Source organism: Pelophylax lessonae, assembly GCF_965119305.1.
Source record: "Pelophylax lessonae genome assembly, chromosome: 1".
Taxonomy (NCBI): Eukaryota; Metazoa; Chordata; class Amphibia; order Anura; family Ranidae; genus Pelophylax; species Pelophylax lessonae.
In genome coordinates this window covers 836308293-836326314 of record NC_138768.1, presented here as the reverse complement: position 1 = coordinate 836326314, position 18022 = coordinate 836308293, and the positions used below count along the sequence as shown (strand labels likewise).

The following is an 18022-nucleotide window of genomic DNA, read 5'->3' as shown; positions in this document are numbered from 1 at the left end:
GTCATTTTATCCAAGAAGAACCTTGGATTACAAAGTATGTGAAACTTTCAAAGCAGATGCTCTCTCAATAAAATTGTAGATTTGATAATATAGTATATATTGTGCTGATATAGTACCTTGCAGTTAAAGGATCCTATAAAAATATAATCTCTGCAGTATATCACAATATTTCTATTTTCCACACTTTTAGCAATATAAGTATATTCCAAAATACAATCATTTTATTAATAGTATTAATGACAAACATTGACCAAATGCTTATTAAAAGCAAATAATTTAGCCCAAAAAATATATTAGCATTTTTGTTATATGCATTAAGTATAAGCATTAATTAATAATATTGCATATTGATTTACATAGCTGTAGTATACTTTTTTTATTTTTTATTTTTTAGCACATTGGAATATAGTACTACTGAGGTTTGATCACATAGTCTGAGGTCTGCTAATGACGGAGATGGATGACTTGCCTGACTCTGTTAATTGCTTGTCACTCATTGTTTGGATGCTAAACACAGGCTGCACAACAATAGGACACAAACAATTACGTCGACATTAGGAATAAAAGAATGGGGTATAAATAGGGAGCTGAGGCAGGTGGAGAAAGCAGTACGTTCAGCCTCAGCTTTGCACAAGCAGTCTCTCTTCCTACAATTCGCCTGCTGCACCTCTAGACTGTCAGTATGCCTGACACTTCGGTTCCTGCTTGCTTCCTGTGCCTCCTTGCCTTATCCTCAGCCTGCTACATCCAGAACTGCCCAAGAGGAGGCAAGAGGTCCTACCCAGACACAGAAGTGCGACAGGTGCAGTATCAAACTCCTCAAATTGCTTCTCATGAAATGTTTTGTAATGTACCCTATTGTATTTGCAGCTAGAGGATATGCTAGATTTTGTAGTTCCACCACAGCTTAAATAGCATGACGCCTGACAGTTGTAGAACTATAAGTACCAGAAAGTTGAGTCTTGCAGTTTTGCCTCAGCTGGGGAACCACATTATGCTGTTGTTGAACTAAAAGTTTCAGAAAGAGGAGAATTTTAATTTTACTGCAGTTTAGGAACCACGTCATGCCTAACAGTTGCAGAACATTTCAGATGAGACTAGTAGTTCTACCACTGGAGTTCTGCAACTGGATAGCTACATAAATATTAGAAAATGTCAAACTAAACTTAAAAAATGTCATTTATAATTCCACCACAGCATGAGAACCACATGATGCCTAGCAGTTGTAGAATTACAATTTCAGAGCGGTAAAAGTTGTATTTCAGCTACAGCTGGGGAAAATGCCTAGAAGTAGAAAGATGAGATTTGTAGTTCCACCACAGCTGAAAAACCACATGATGCTTAGCAGTTTTTGTAGAACTATACGATTCGATTTGTAGTTCTGCCATAGGTGGAGAACCAAATGATGCCTGTCTAGCAACTTTAGAACTATAAGTTTCAGAAATGTGTAATTTTATTACAATTTGGAAACTACATAATGCCCAGCAATTGTACAACTATGAAAACCACATAAACCCTAGCAATTGTTGAACATTAAAAAACTGATTTGTAAAAAAAAACAAAAAAACTGATTTGTAATTCCAACATAGCTTGAGGACCACATGACACCTAGCAATGGTAGAACTGGAAATCTTAGAAACATGAGATTTGTGGTTCCACCACAGCTTGCGAACCACATGATGCCTAGGTATTGTAGAACTATAAGTCTCAGAAATATGAGAATTGTAGTTCCACCACCTCTGGAGATGCCCATATTGTCTACCAGTTGTAGAATTACAACTTTCTGAAAGATGAAAGTTGTGTTTCAGCTATAGCTGTCGTAAATGCCTAGAAGTTGTAGAACAATATGCTTCAGAAATATGGGATTCGTAGTTCCACCACAGCTGGAAAACCACATGATGCTTAGCATTTTTTGTAGAACTAAAATGATGCATGTCTAGCAACTTTAGAACTATAAGTTTCAGAAATGTGTAATTTTATTACAATTTGGAAACTACATAATGCCCAGCAATTGTACAACTATGAAAACCACATAAACCCTAGCAATTGTTGAACTAAACATTAAAAAACTGATTTGTAATTCCAACAAAGCTTGAGGACCACGTGTCACCTAGCAATGGTAGAACTGGAAATCTTAGAAACATGAGATTTGTGGTTCCACCACAGCTTGCGAACCACATGATGCCTAGGTATTGTAGAACTATAAGTCTCAGAAATATGAGAATTGTAGTTCCACCACCTCTGGAGAAGCCCATATTGTCTACCAGTTGTAGAATTACAACTTTCTAAAAGATGAAAGTTGTGTTTCAGCTATAGCTGTCGTAAATGCCTAGAAGTTGTAGAACAATATGCTTCAGAAATATGGGATTCGTAGTTCTCCACAGCTGGAAAACCACATGATTCTTAGCATTTTTTGTAGAACTAAAATGATGCATGTCTAGCAACTTTAGAACTATAAGTTTCAGAAATGTGTAATTTTATTACAGTTTGGAAACTACATAATGCCCAGCAATTGTACAACTATGAAAGCCACATAAACCCTAGCAATTGTGTTGAACTAAACATTAAAAAACTGATTTGTAATTCCAACATAGCTTGAGGACCACATGACACCTAGCAATGGTAGAACTGGAAATCTTAGAAACATGAGATTTGTGGTTCCACCACAGCTTGCGAACCACATGATGCCTAGGTATTGTAGAACTATAAGTCTCAGAAATATGAGAATTGTAGTTCCACCTCATCTGGAGAAGCCCATATTGTCTACCAGTTGTAGAATTACAACTTTCTGAAAGATGAAAGTTGTGTTTCAGCTATAGCTGTCGTAAATGCCTAGAAGTTGTAGAACAATATGCTTCAGAAATATGGGATTTGTAGTTCCACCACAGCTGGAAAACCACATGATGCTTAGCAGTTGTAGAACTGTAGGTCTTAGAAAGATGATATTTGTAGTTCTGACATAGGTGGAAAACCAAATGATGCCTGCCTAGCAACTGTAGAACTATGGGTTTTAAAAACAGGGAATTTGCAATTTTATTGCAGTTTAGAAACTAAATGATGCCTAGCAGTTGGGATGTACAACAATACGTTTCTGAAAGATGAGACTTGTAATTCAGTTACAACTGGAAAGCCACATAAGCACTAGCAATTGTAAGACTAAACATTTTAAAAATATGTGATCTGTAATTTCACAACAGATCCAGAACAACATAATACCTAGCAAGTGTAGAACTATAAGAGTCGGTTCACACTAAGGCGACACGACTATGTACTATTTCGGGGGCGACTTGTACATTGCCATGCACCATGACTTCAGAGCGACTTGCATGGACTTCACATAATGGAAGTCTATGCAAGTCGCTCCGAGGTCGCCCCAAAGTAGTACAGGACCCTTTTTCTAAGTCGGAGCGACTTGTGTCGCTCCTATTAGAACGGGTCCTGTAGCGGTCAATGGACCGCGAGGGAGCGCGACTTGTCAGGCTGACAAGTCGCCTGACAAGTCGCGCTAGTGTGGACCGAGTTAGTCTCCCAAAGATGAGATTTGTGGTTCCATCACAGCTGAAGGTCCCCTTGATTCCTAGCATTTTCAGATATATTAGTCTAAGAAATATGATATTTGTGGTCCTACAATAGTTTGGCAACCATGTGGCTCCTAGTAGTTCTGAAACTACATATATAAGAAAGATGGGATCGGTAGTTCAAACCTAGCCAGAAAACCACGGGATTCGTAGTAATTGTAGAATTAAAATTTTCAGAAAGATAAAAAATTTTATTTCTGCTACAGCTGAAAAAACTATGATGCCTAGTAGTTGTAGAACAATACGTTTCTGAAAAATTTGATTTGTAGTTTCACCACATCTGGAGGAAATTTTGATGCCTAGCAGTTGTTCTACTATATGTTTTAGCAACAGGAGATTTTTTATTTCATTACACTTTACAAACTAGATGATGCCCAGCAGTTGAAGAACTATATGTTTTAAAAAGATGAAGCTTGTAGTTCCACCAACTGGATAGCCACATAAACACAAGCTGTTGTAAAACCATACATTTTAGAATAATTTCTAAATAATAAGTTCTACCACAGTTTGAGAACCACACAATGCCTAGCATTCAAAGAACTGGAGATCTTAGAAACATGGGCATTGTGGTTCCACAACAGCTTGATAATCACAAGATTCCCAGCAGGGCTGCTGTTAGAAATCGCGGGGCCCCATACAGACTACCTGGAAGGGCCCCCCCTAAAAAATATTAAAGATATATTTAGCTTAAATTACAACAAAATCACTATTAGCAGACACAAATATAACATAACTCACATAATTCCTGCTAAATCTAAAAAAAAACTATGTTAAATAAAAATGAAGATGAGATGAGAAAAATATACAGGCTGGGCAGTTGGAGCTCAGTGATCAGAGAGACAGAGAGAGAGAAACAAAGTTACAAATAAACTCCTGAGCAGAGCTAACATTAGAGCCAGTGCTGGGAGGGGGCCCACACATGGAGGGAGATTAGTGAGGGACGACTGTCTCTTTCTCAGCAGATAAAAGCTGATAGCAGGGAGAGGGACAGATCAGATTCAGGTGCTGGAGGAAGATTTCTGTATCCATCACTAATCCCCCTCTCTGTGTGGGCCCCCCTGTGTGCTCGGGCCCCCTACAAGAGGGCTGGTGGTCCCCCCCTATCAGTGGCCCTGATTCCCAGCAGTGGTAGAACTACAGTCTCAAAAAATATGATTTGTGGTTCTATCACAGCTGAAGAACCACATGATGTCTAGCAGTTGTAGAACTGGAAATCTTAGAAACAAAAGATTTGTGGTGTCACCACAGCTTGAGAACCTCATAATGCCTAGCAGTTTTAGAAATGGAAATCTAAAAAACATGAGATTTGCAGTTCCTCCACAGCTTGAGAACCACATGATGTCTAGCAGTTGAAGAACTAGAAGTCCCAAAAATATGAAATTTGCAGTCCCATCACAACTGAAGAACCACACAATGCCTAGCAGGTGTAAAACTATATGTTTCAATAAGATGAAAATTGTAGTTCTACCACAAATGGATAGCCGCATAAACACCAGCAGTTGTAGAACTATACATTTCAGAAAAATTTGATTTGCAATTCCACCACAGGTTGTGAACCATTTGATGCCTTGCAATTGTAAAACTGGAAATATTAGAAATGTGTGAATTGTGGTTCCACCACAACTTGACAACCACATGATGGCTAGTAGTTGTAGAAACGAAAATCTTAGAAATAAAAGATTTGTGATTTCACCACATCTTCAGAACCACACGATGTCCAGTAGTTGTAGAACTGGAAATCCTAGAAACAAGGGATTTATTGTTCCATCAAAGTTTGAGAACCACATGATGCTCAGCAGTTGTAGAACCATAGGTTTCAGAAATATGAAATTTATGGTCCCATCACACATGATTCCTTGAAGTCTCAGAAATTTAAGATTTGTGGTTGTGCCACAGCTTGAGATCTACATGATTTCTAGCAGTTGCAGAACCTTTAAAGTATAAGAAAGATGCAATTTGTAGTTCTGACATAACTGAAGAACCACAGGGTGCCTAGCAGTTGTAGAATTATAATTTTCAGAAAGATGTAATTAGTATTTTAACTACAGCTAGAGTAAAAATGATGCCTAGTAGGTGCAGAGTAATATGTTTCAGAAAGATGAGATTCATAGTTCTACCAAAGCTGGAGAACCATATGATGCCTAGCAGTTGTAGAACTATATGTTTCAGAAATTGGAGATTTTTTTTTTATTATAGTTTAGGAATAACATGATACCCAGCAGATGTAGAACTATGATTTTCAGAAACATTTGATTTGTAATTCCGCCACAGCTTGAGAACCAAATGATGCCTAGAAGCTGTAGAGCGATACATCAATGCATCTTAGCAATAATAGAACAATATGTTTCAGAAGATTACAATTTATAGTTCTACCATAGCTTTTAAACCACATGTTGTAGAACTATAAGTTTTAAAAAGATGATATTTATAGTTTTAACCTAGCTGGAGAACCATGGGATGCCTAGCAGCTGTAGAATTATAATTTTCAGAAAGATAAAATTTGTATTTCACCTACAGATGGAGAAAATGTAAAGTCTAGCACTTGTAGAATAATATGTTTCAGAACGATGAGATTTGTACTTTGTACCACAGCTGGAGAACGACAGGATGCCTAGCAGTTGTAGAACTATGGGGGAGATTTACTAAAACAGGTACACTCAGAATCTGGTGCTGCTGTGCATGGTAGGCAATTGTAACTTCAGCTTGTTCAATGAAGCTATGACAATAAAACCTAGAAGGTGATTGGTTAAGCCCCGTACACATGCATCGAAAATTGGCAGGGAATTTTCGTCCGACGACCGATCTGCCGATTTTCGGCTTGTTAGTATGATGCTTCCGACAACCAACTCAGACTTTTTGGCCGAAAAAAATCTGGTGTGCAGGCTATAAAATTTTTGTTGGCCATCAACATAACGGCCGATTTTCATGCAGTCAGTACAGATTTCGACAGGGAAAAATCTAATGAGCAAGTCTGGGCATGCTCAGTGAAGAAAGAACACAAAGAAAGCAACCCAACACATGACATCACTTCTGAAGTAGAATTTTGTTGGGCGAGAAAATTCGTGTGCAGTCTAGGCACATTCCAACCAACAAAACACAACTCTGGACAAAAGTCGGACGATCGGTCGGCCAATAATCGTTGCGTGTGTACGGGGCTTTACTTTTCAGAGTTGCACCAGATTTTGCACTCTCCAGTTTTAGTAAATAACCCCCTATACATTTCAGAAACAGAAAATATATATTTTCATTATGATTTAGGAACCACAGGATGCCTAGCAGTTGTAGAACTATAGGTTTCAGAAAAATAAAACTTCTATTTCTACCACAACTGGACAGCCATGTAAACACCAGCAGTTGTAGAACTATAAAAGTGATTTTTTTATTCTTTCACAGTTTAAGAAACAAGTGACGTTGACAAAATTTAGAACTATACATTTCATAAAAAAGGAGTTTCTAACTCTACTACAACCACATAAGGCATGTAACTGTGTGTCTCTGAATAATGTAGACTCCGATAAAGTCTCGGATAATGAAAATAGGTCTCCATTAATGTAGACGCTGCTTTGAAATGTTGTTAGCCATACACACTTTCATTTGATTGTTGCTGTGATTGAAAGCTAGTAGGAAGTGCTTAAAATTGACAGAAATTGCTATGTATGGCCAGCATAAGTCCCATCATGACAGCAATTACAGCCTGGCAATGGATAGAGACCACCATCTGCTCGGCAGCTGTATAACTGCATTCAAAATTGGTAATAGCAAGGGATTTAAAAACAACAGTAAATAAGCAAATTTGCCTCGCTTGAGAACCATAACTCCAACCTTGCTGGAATTTTTTTTTTTTTTTTGTGTGCCAAAAATGGAAACCAGGAAAAACCATTGCCTAACTACCAAAGAACCCCAAGTTCCAGTATGCTAGAACTATTGCCTTACAACAACTGAAAATCCATATGAATCCAGTCTTCTTTAGAATAGCAAGGGCTCTAGGTAGCATTACAAGTCCTAGCCATGGGTTCAATGCTGGTACTTTTAGTTCCACCACAGCTGTAAGCTGCATATTTGCGCCTTATGTCATTGATTCTGTTATCAAATTATCATTTTATTTAATCACCTGTAAAAATCTAAGCTTGCAGTCTGAGTTTATTTGCAAATATCTATGCAGTTAGGAACAATTTTTTGTGGGACTTCTAACAAGGGTTTAACTATACATACACTTTAATATTGATGGGCTGAACACGCCCCGGTTTAGTTCAAGCCAGAACTCTCGAACATCACAAAAGTTCGGACCCGAACCATGAACCCTATTGAAGTCTATAGGTCCTGAATTCCTAATTTTTAGGGTTTATGTGCAAGTTATTGGCCATAAAAAGGGTATGGGGCCCGGGTACTGCCCTGGGGGACATGTATCAATGCAAAAAAAAACATTAAAAAAAAACGTGTTTAAAGGAGCACCGATTTTAATGATGCTTAAAGTGAAGCAATAAAAATGAAAAATTCCTTTAAATATAGTGCCTGGGGGGTCCTCTTAGTCTGCCTGTAAAGTGGTGCATCTGTACCGTGTATAGAACCTGCTGCAGCAAAACTGACATAAAAAAAGAAAAAAAAATGACATTTAAATTGCCGGCAATACAAAAATGTAAAAAAAAAAAATGGTGTGTGGGGTGGCAAACATCCAGCTGAGCGCCCCACAAATTTGGGTGTTTGCCGAAAAGGTGAACAGGCGATATTTGGGCCGAACTTTTGCTCGGCTCGAACCATTTGCCCAACTCTACACTTTAATTCATAGAACAGCCTTTCTCAACCTTTTTTACCATGAAGGAACCTTTGAAATAATTTCCAGGTTTCAAGGATCCCCTGCTAAAATTTATTAAATATACATCTTGCGGTTCATTAGCCACACCACATTAGTGGTCAATGGGAGAACGGCCCCCTTACACTGTTGTCAATAAAAAAAAAATGCCCTCATCAGTGGGAAGAATGTTCCCCTTACAGACAGCTAATATAAACATTGTTGTCAGAACCAGTATTTAATTCAGTTTTTTTCTTTTTTTGAAGCTCCGTGGTACAGTTCTATCTCTTTGGTTATGATTAGTGCCTTCAGTCCTTATAAACACATGTAAAGGTTGTTTGTGTCTACTTTGCTTCTCTATGCAATGCAGGCAGATCGTGGCTGGTGGGAGAGGGCCAGCAGGTTGCTGTACATAGCTTCCTGAAAAGTGAGTCAGGCAACTAGCATTTTCAAAGGGAGAGGCCAGCAATGGCAGCTTTAAAGTTTCTCTCATGAAAAGTGGATAGATATCTTTTTCAACCCAAATACCTATGTAACTATTTCTATGGACAGCTGTGCCAAGAAAACCTGACTCTTTGCTCATTGGGCACCATGGATATTGTCTCAGAGAGAACAGCAGAAGCTGCTTTCCTTCAGACTGTGTCTCTCTGACTTAAACTCTGTGTGGGACCACCTGAATGAAGGAGGGGGAGGAGTCACTGATTCCTTTTTAGTTTCATAGTTAATGAAGTTAAAAAAAGTCACAGGTCAATCTAGCTCTAGTTTTCATGTGTGCACATTTCAGTTTGAGTTACTGAGCTCTGTATACAAAAGGATTGTTTAGCAAAGTATGGTAGTTTATGATAGATTGGTAAACATGTAAGCTCACAGTTTTGATGAAAATGATAAGACAAAACATTAACGCTGAACTAAACTGTTCAATATTTCCCTTTCCTCAAGAGATTTGATGTGCATGAGCTCCCTCACAGTCAACAATACTTACTCCCTCCCCCTCCCCCTCTCCCAATCAATGTGAGGTTTATGAGCTTAAAGTCACCAATACTCACTCCAAGCATTGTGACATCCATGAGCTTAAAGTCACCAATACTCACTCCAAGCATTGTGACATCCATGAGCTTAAAGTCACCAATACTCACCCCCAAGCGCTGTGAGGTCCATCAGCTTAATGTAAACAATACTCACCCCCAAGCATTGTGACATTCATGAGCTTAAAATCACCAATACTCACCCCCAAGCAATGTGAGGTCTATGAGCTTAAAGTCTCCAACACTCACCCCCAAGCATTGTGAGGTCCACGAGCTTCAAGTCACCAATACTCACCCCTAGGCATTGTGAGGTCCATGAGCCCAAAGTCACCAACACACACCCCCAAGCAATGTGAGGTCCATGAGCTTCAAGTCACCAATACTCATCCGCCAAGCAATATGAGGTCCATAAGCTTAAAGTCACCAATAATCACCCCCAACCATTGTGACATCCATGAGCTCAAAGTCACCAATACTCACCCCAAGCAATGTGAGGTCCATCAGTTTAATGTCACCAATTCTCACCTCCAAGCATTGTGACATCCATGAGCTTAAAGTCACCAATACTCACCCCCAAGCATTGTGAGGTCCATCAGTTTAATGTCACCAATACTCACCCCCAAGCATTGTGACATCCATGAGCTTAAAGTCACCAATACTCACCCCCAAGCAATATGACATACATGAGATTAAAGTCACCAATACTCACCCCCAAGCAATGTGACGCCCATGGGCTTAAAGTCACCAATACTCATCCGCCAAGCATTGTGACATCCATGAGCATAAAGTCACCAATACTCATCTGCCAAGCATTGTGACATCCATGAGCATAAAGTCACCAATACTCATCTGCCAAGCATTGTAACATCCATGAGCATAAAGTCACCAATACTCATCTGCCAAGCAATGTAACATCCACAAGCTCCTTTGCAGCTACCAACAACCCCCCCCCCCCCCCAAGCAATGTGATGTCCACAGGTTCCGTCGCAGTCACCAATACTCCAAACCCCTCCTCCTTCCCTCAAGAAATATGACGTCCACAAGCCCAGATTCTTCTGGGTGGGGGGGGGGGGGGGGTTTCCTGTCATTTTGATTTGCTGGGCTGGAATGACGCAACCCACACATGCACATGGGAGTTCATTAATTCTATGCCCAGAATGTACATTGAGCTGTATATTCTAGATTATTTTGCGGGGTAGGAGGGTAAGAAGCTTTTATTGCTTTTATTCTGAAGTAAAAAATAATTCATGTTTGGGAGTTTTTCTATTCCGAGCTACGTCCTGCTTTAATATGTTGGATTTTATATGAAGAGAACAAAAAATTTTATTTTTAGCACCATAAAAAGTATTAAACCCAAAAATGTATTATATTGCAGCTTAAGTGGTGGCTGCATTAATTTCCTTTTTTAGGCTTTCTGGTTATCCAGCCAGTAGGTTTGTTGTTTTCTAAAAGCACAAACTCTCCAGCAGAATGTATTAGTTTACATGGATGAGGAACAAACCATGTAAACACTGCCTCTTTTTTTTGGTCACCTGCAAAGTAAAGGCATAATGTGCTAGTATGCATCACATACTAGAACATTATGTGAAACTTACCTGCAAACGAAGCCCTCGTTTCCCCTGCTGGAGGTCGCATATATCTTTGCCCGTCTTCCTTCCGGGCTGGCGGATTCCGGCTGTGTGACTGGCCGGAGCCACGTGACGTCACCTGTGCATGCGCGCTGGAGCCGCCGGTCAAAGCACAGGGCTCTAAAGGAACAGCACAGGCAGCCGCTCCTTCAGAACGCATGTGCCGATGATGTCATAGGCGCAGTATACAGTAAATGTCTCCAAACGGTGCAAGTTTAGGAGATATTTACAGTACCTATAGGGAAGTCTTAATTTAGGCTTACCTATAAGTACAAACATTAGAAGGAAGTTTACTTCCTCTGTAACACTGATGGGGGTGATTAATGTGATCAGCTTTTATTTATTCATGCAAAACCTTTATCCCAAAAGGAACAAACTGTTTGCTTATAAAGTGTGAGCTGGAGTTTGGCTTCAGTTTGTTAGTGTATCTAAATCGGCTAATACATTAAACACTTCCCTCCCCCCCAGACTGGCAATGCTGCTGTCTGCTGTGCCCCCTGTGCTCATTCCTCCAGAACTGTGACTCACTATTATAGGAGGTGTGTTACTGGCCAGATCAGCAGGTGAAAACTGAGAGAAAAAAAGCCTAAAAAAAGAAAACGAATGCAACCACCACATCTAATGATTGGTATGCTGCAACATAATCATTTTTTTGTTTTTGGGTTTACTACTGCTAATCAAAATGATTTAAAAAAAAAGCCAATATATACAAAATCCCTCTAAAACTGTTTTCCATACAGAGTTGATATAATTTCAGAATATTTGTCAGACAGATAGGACTGGGTTTAAGCTTGCAGTGACTGATGGTAAAGGAAGGCCCAGAGCTAGGAGGAATGAATGAAGCCTAGGGCTGGCATGACAGGGTGGAAGGGGAACCAGACAGCAGAGAGTTAATGTACAAAAGAGAGAGGTGGGAGTCTTAGGCTGCCCATACATGTTCAATTTTCTTGTACAATTTTCTCTTAGATTTACCAAAAACCATATAATATGAGGTCAAAGCAAAGCACCACTTTCAATTGTATCCAATTAGGCAGACCTTTGTACTACATAGTTGAAGGTAAATGTAAAGAAAATTGTGCAGAAAATTGTATAATGTATGGCCAGCCTTACTTACGTGATTGGTTGAGTAGACGGGGTGATGGGGAGAAGCATGGAAGAAAAGACTGTAGGAAGGGGTGGTACAGTAACAGTAGGAGTGGGGAGCCATTGGATGAACGTCCTGCCCTCCCTCCCTGAGATAGGGTAAGCGGTTGGAGGGGTAGGTACGAAGATGGCTGTTGGGACCCCTTGGATGGGGTTAAAAATCTGTTGGTGTGATATAAGTGGGGAACCATCGTTGGTATGGTGTCCTCTTGTTGGGTGTGGTCCAACGAGAGGGACCAGGTAGTGTTCGAATTGTAAGGTCTGTAGGACAAGTGGTAATATCCCCGAGTTGGTGTTCTGCGGCTGGGGACATCTAGCTTTGGTTCATGTTACTGTTATTTTATTATTATTTATGTTGTTTAATAAAAGGTAAATTTAAAGAAAATTGTGCAGAAAATTGTAAGAAAATTGTATAATGTATGGCCAGCCCTACTAACGTGATTGGTTGAGTAGACGGGGTGATGGGAAGGAGCATAGAAGAAAAGACTGTAGGAAGGAGTGGTACAGTAACAGTCGGAGTGGGGAGCCATTGGACGAACGTCCCTCCTTCCCTCCCTGAGATAGGGCGAGAGGTTGGAGGTACGGAGATGGCTGTTGGGACCCCTTGGATGGGGTAAAAATCTGTTGGTGTGATACAAGTGGGGAACCATCATTTGTATGGTGTGTTCTGGTTGGGTGTGGTCCAATGAGAGGGACCAGGTAGTGTTAGACCTTTAAGGTCTGTGGGACAAGTGGTAATGTCCCCGAGTCGGTGTTCTGCGGCTGGGGACATCTAGCTTTGGTTTATGTTACTGTTGTTTTTTTTTTATTTATGTTGGCCATTTAACTCAACCTTGTGTCTTGTGTCTTAATGGGGTCAAAAGGGGGGGGGGGTGGAGCATATAAGGGGTTATGTGGTAGTCATATGGATACCTCTGAGCTACCCTAGTCATGCCGCTAGTGATGGGTGGATTTTCTTTGCAGTGTATACCATGCGGTCCAGGGAATAGAGGCAACTGCTTCGGACCAAACATCTGTTGCGGAGAAGACTTAGGATGTTATATTGGGACCCCAGAGACGCTGCGCTGTGTGGAAGAAAACTACTTACCCTCCCCCTGTGAAGCTGGTGGAAAGCCCTGCGGTGCCGGAGGCCGATGTGCTGCTCCAGGAGTATGCTGCAATGACGGTAAGTGAATCGGACATTTGATTTCTCCTGTGCAAACTGTTGGTGCTAAATAAATCCTGTATAATTATAATAATAGTACACCATTCATCTACTTCAAAAGCTTAAAAACAAATAAGCAAGCGTGGTAACCTTGCTGTGATCTGGATGTGTCCTCAGCACAAGTCTGAAAGGGAAAAAACTGGTGTATTAGGCCTTTCATGTTCATAATTTTTTTTTTTTTTTAAAGCTTTGATGTCCCAATTAGCAGCATTAGTCTGGTTCACCATTCGAATATCTCATGCATTCATACAGCAGTCACAAAAAAATCCCCATATTTTGTCTAATATGTTTGTATCCTATGATCAGCAGAAAAATAACACATAATGGCCACTAGATGGAGCTGACAAACATAGGAGGTAAACATAGATAAAAAATACAAAACACATTTGTGACAGCTGTGCAAACACAGAACTTATTTTTTATAAATAGAACCCTATGATGATATACTGTATATATATATATATGTATATGTATATATATATACACATACATATATATTATGATATAATTTTTCTGTTTAACAGTGGGTCTGAGAACTAAGAACGCACATGTTTTCACATTCTTAGTTCTCTGCTTCATGGTGCATGGTTAAAGCTTTCACAGCAAGGGGCATTTTACATTTGGTTGCATTGTGTTCCTACTGGGGGGGTTAAAGCACAATTTCAGTTAAAGTGTTACTAAACCCAGCACCCTGCAGTCACTATATCTGGTCTCCCAGTACACAGAACATGGAAATACAACAATTTTAGTAAATCAAACCTGTTGAATACCTTTTCTCATCAGCACATCAGCAGTTTATAGCAGTCTTTCGACTTCTATAAGTGTCTGGTTAAAGCTTGTAGGAGGAGTTTTCATTCTTATCTGGCTGTCCAGTGAGGCTGCAGGCCCCCTGACCCTCTGTCTGGATAGTGCTGATTGGCCCAGTGCTGATCACACCCTCCCAAGAAAAAAAAAAACATCTCTAGCAATACACACCAAACTGAGCATGTGCAGCTTGTCCCCAAGGCACTGTATTATCAAGAAATGGATTGGGGACAGTGGAAGAGAGGAGGATCAGAGACGACAGGCTCAAAAAGCCTTTTTACACAATGCACAGAATTAACCCCTTAGGTAACCATAACAAGCATGCTTTACTGCATATACACACAGATTTTACTGTTGTGTGTTTAGTAACACTTTAAATATATAGTATATTTTAAATACATTTCCCAAGATCTATATAAATAAAAAATTGCAGCTTTTGCTGCAATACTTGCCTTGTCTCCAGCACTGCCTCCCACAGCTTGACTGGTGGACTGGTGAGCAGCTCTGTTAAAACCACTTTCTTTTCAGGCTGTCATGGATCTTGTCTCTTGGTCACCTCATTGACCTGGGCTCACAGTACAATGTCTTATAGGGGAGGGAAGCAGTGGATTTTTTTTCTTAACCCTAAATGATAAAGATACACTCCATAGAAGTCATTACTGCCAGACAAATGCTTTTCCTGGCTCTGAATCCTAGCTGGGTAAGTGTATGGTGGAGAATAGCATGCAATCTCTTCCTTCATGAAACTACATTGCAAGCATGGGGTTGGTATTTCTGATAAAGGAGGGGGAATAGTTTAGGGAGATTTTAAATGAAGCAGATAGAAAAGGCAGACTGCTGTGATGTGAGATTGCAGTTGTGGCTCGGCTGGAGATGCCCTAAGTGAAGCTGTGCTCCAGTCACCACCAAACGTGACAGATCTAGACAGAATTTTGATCCATCTGGCTCACTTTATCCTTTTTTTCTTATTATTGGTTGGAAAAGCATTGACAGCAAAAAACATACCACAGCTCAACTGCTTGTGTCTGAAATAAAAATGCTGAAGACCGATGCACAGGCTGGGTTGTCCGTGGCCCCATGCAATAAAGTCCACTGTAGAAAGAAGCTGGAAACTCGGTGCTCCTATTATTCTTTATAAGCTTGGTGCTCTTATTATTCTTTATAAGCTACATAACATGGATACAGTACAAAATGCTAGCATGTTTCGGACATTGCAGCCTTTCTCATAGCATGCTATGAGGAAGGATGCAATGGCCAAAACACGTTAGTATAATTGTATCCATGCTATGTAGCTAATAAAGATTAATAAGAGGAGCACCGAGTTTCTGGCTTACTTCACATCATTTTGTCTGTAATCTGCTAGTGACCCTGGAACACACTTGCTGGTAATGCTGAAGCACACCTGCTTCTGATCCTGGAACACAACTGCTGGTAATGCTGAAGCACACCTGCTTCTGATCCTGGAACACACCTGCTGGTAATGCTGAAGCACACCTGCTTCTGATCCTGGAACACACCTGCTGGTAATGCTGAAGCACACCTGCTTCTGATCCTGGAACACACCTGCTGGTAATGCTGAAGCACACCTGACTGTGTTCCTGGAACACACCTGCTGGTAATGCTGAAGCACACCTGACTGTGATCCTGGAACACACCTGCTGGTAATGCTGAAGCACACCTGCTTCTGATCCTGGAACACACCTGCTGGTAATGCTGAAGCACACCTGACTGTGATCCTGGAACACACCTGCTGGTGATGCCAAAACACCCTGCTCATGATGGTGGAGCACATCCGTAAGTGATCCTGAAGCACACCTGTTGGTGATGGTAGAGCAAACCTGCTTGTGATGCTGAACACACACTGCTCAGCATTCAAAACGCCAAGTTTGTCATGACATCCCTTCCGGGCTTCTTACATGGAGACCCGGGTCTTCTCTTAGGTGGCGGTGGAGGTAGGATGCCCGGGTCTCCCGGTGGGACGGGAGACCTGGGGCGAGCCGCGGAAGACGGTGGGAGGGGGGGACGTCCCCTCCCGCTCCTTCTAATGACAGCCAAGCGGCTTCTGAGCCGCATCTTTTGTCATTACAAGTCAGCTGACCGTCGGCTATGGACACCGGTACCAGGGTGATGCCTCTAGCTGCAGGCATCACCCCGGTACAAGCACTTTCCCTAAATATCAGCAATATTGGTAACCTCAGGGGCCGATTCCAATATATCGGGGAAAGTGCATATCGGCCCCCAATATATCGGTGTTGCTGATAATCGGTCTATCCCTAGTAGTACTACTGGAACATACAAGTCACACATGTAAAACTCCTATTCCGATGTAAGTATAAAACATCAGTAGTATCCTATTAAGAAAATACCTATCTTGGTAAATGTTAGGAGGGTTGTGCCTATACCGTCATATGAAGATAGGCATATTTGGCCAAAAGAGTACATGCAGAATAATATTAACATTCAAAACATTAAAGGTCCAATTTAAGTATGTGATGTACAGTATATCTAAATAACATGCATGATCCAATGGGGTGTTTTTATTTTTTAGGAATATAAAGAAACACTTTAACTGTCTTTTTCTGTAACTCTGCAGACAGTTGCACTATGGATTCCAGTTGCCTGGATGAAGACAGCGAAAGGCAGCGAGTTTCCCCGGATCAGAACATGACCCAGATGGATGGATCAGCCAGCGACCTTCTCCGGAGACTCATGCATATGGCAAACAGGCAACAGCAGCAGACGAAACACTACTGAGCACAGTGCCGCCTCCTGTTACCTCACTTTGTAACACGTGCTTAATATATCTACGGTCTGCCCTTTATTTATGATGAATGTATTGGCAAAAAAATTGCTGACAGCTTATTGTATATAAAGCCAATAAAGTCTTTTATTGCACTGTCGTATGGCCCGTGCCTTATTGAGCATAGTTGGATGACCAGCCGGTTTGTTTGGGTCATTTCCTACTCATCTAAAGAAAATTTTCAAAATAGAGGAAGTATTGCATGTCCCCATCCTTGTTTCACTATTCAGTAAGTCACTGTTCCATCTGGCCAGTGAACTCTTGATTTATGTATGTATGTATCATAAAATAGTATGATTTCACTCACGCCAAAAGGTTAGTGTAAAACATAGGCGTGCGCACAGGGTGTGCCGGGTGTGCCTGGGAACACCCTAATCACCTAGGGCACATTAGCATTATCGCTCTGTTTGCCAGTGAGGAGATGGGAAAGATCTCCCTCGGACCTGCTCTGCCATAAGAGAAGTGCCACACACTTCTATTTCACTTTTCCAGCAGGGAGAGTAATGTACCGGGGCCATATACTGTACATGTAGGCAAACACATGCATGTGTATTTAAACTTTGGGGTGCACACCCTAATGCAATAGGCTGCGCACACCTATGGTGTAAAAGTATAAAAAATTACTAAAAGGTAAGATAGATTTATCAAGACAATGTGAAGCAGCTGCTGGAGTAAGCTAAAAAAGCTAAAGACAGTATAAACAAGCAGCTTGGATGGATTAATCCATGCTGACACCAGCGCTTACTTTAGTAGTGAAAAATGTGTTAATAATATGTGCAATAGCAATATTCAATCTACCTAATATACAATAAGTGCTCCAAATATGTAAACAATTTTGTGCAATTTAGATAATATCAAAGACCTCAGTTAAGAAGCAAAAGTGGCAAGTGCCAAATAATATTAGACAAAATTAAACCAAAATTTAAATAAAAAACTGTGTGCATAAGTGTCCAGTAAGAAAAAAATTCCCAATAGGTGTAATACCATATATTCCGTATGTTCCAAAGGATAAAGAGGATCCGTGTTTGTTTCAACAGTGAGACAGGGGCGT

General features: G+C 40.6%; 1 protein-coding gene across 1 annotated transcript; it reads left to right on the top strand.

The window, feature by feature from the left end:
* The first annotated feature begins 586 nt into the window (after window positions 1-586).
* Window positions 587-17071, top strand: LOC309567614 (vasotocin-neurophysin VT). Its single transcript, XM_082273024.1, has 3 exons — window positions 587-802; window positions 13127-13328; window positions 16765-17071. The coding sequence occupies exons 1-3, from the start codon at window positions 683-685 to the stop codon at window positions 16923-16925; spliced, it is 483 nt and encodes a 160-aa protein (XP_082129150.1). The 5' UTR covers window positions 587-682; the 3' UTR covers window positions 16926-17071.
* Window positions 17072-18022: the final 951 nt, after the last annotated feature.

Coding starts and splice junctions, on each gene's coding strand:
- LOC309567614 (XM_082273024.1), top strand. CDS start 683: ATGCCTGACACTTCGGTTCCTGCTTGCTTCCTGTGCCTCCTTGCCTTA. Junction 803..13,126: donor CAGACACAGAAGTGCGACAG/GTGCAGTATCAA, acceptor TTTTCTTTGCAG/TGTATACCATGCGGTCCAGG. Junction 13,329..16,764: donor AGGAGTATGCTGCAATGACG/GTAAGTGAATCG, acceptor GTAACTCTGCAG/ACAGTTGCACTATGGATTCC.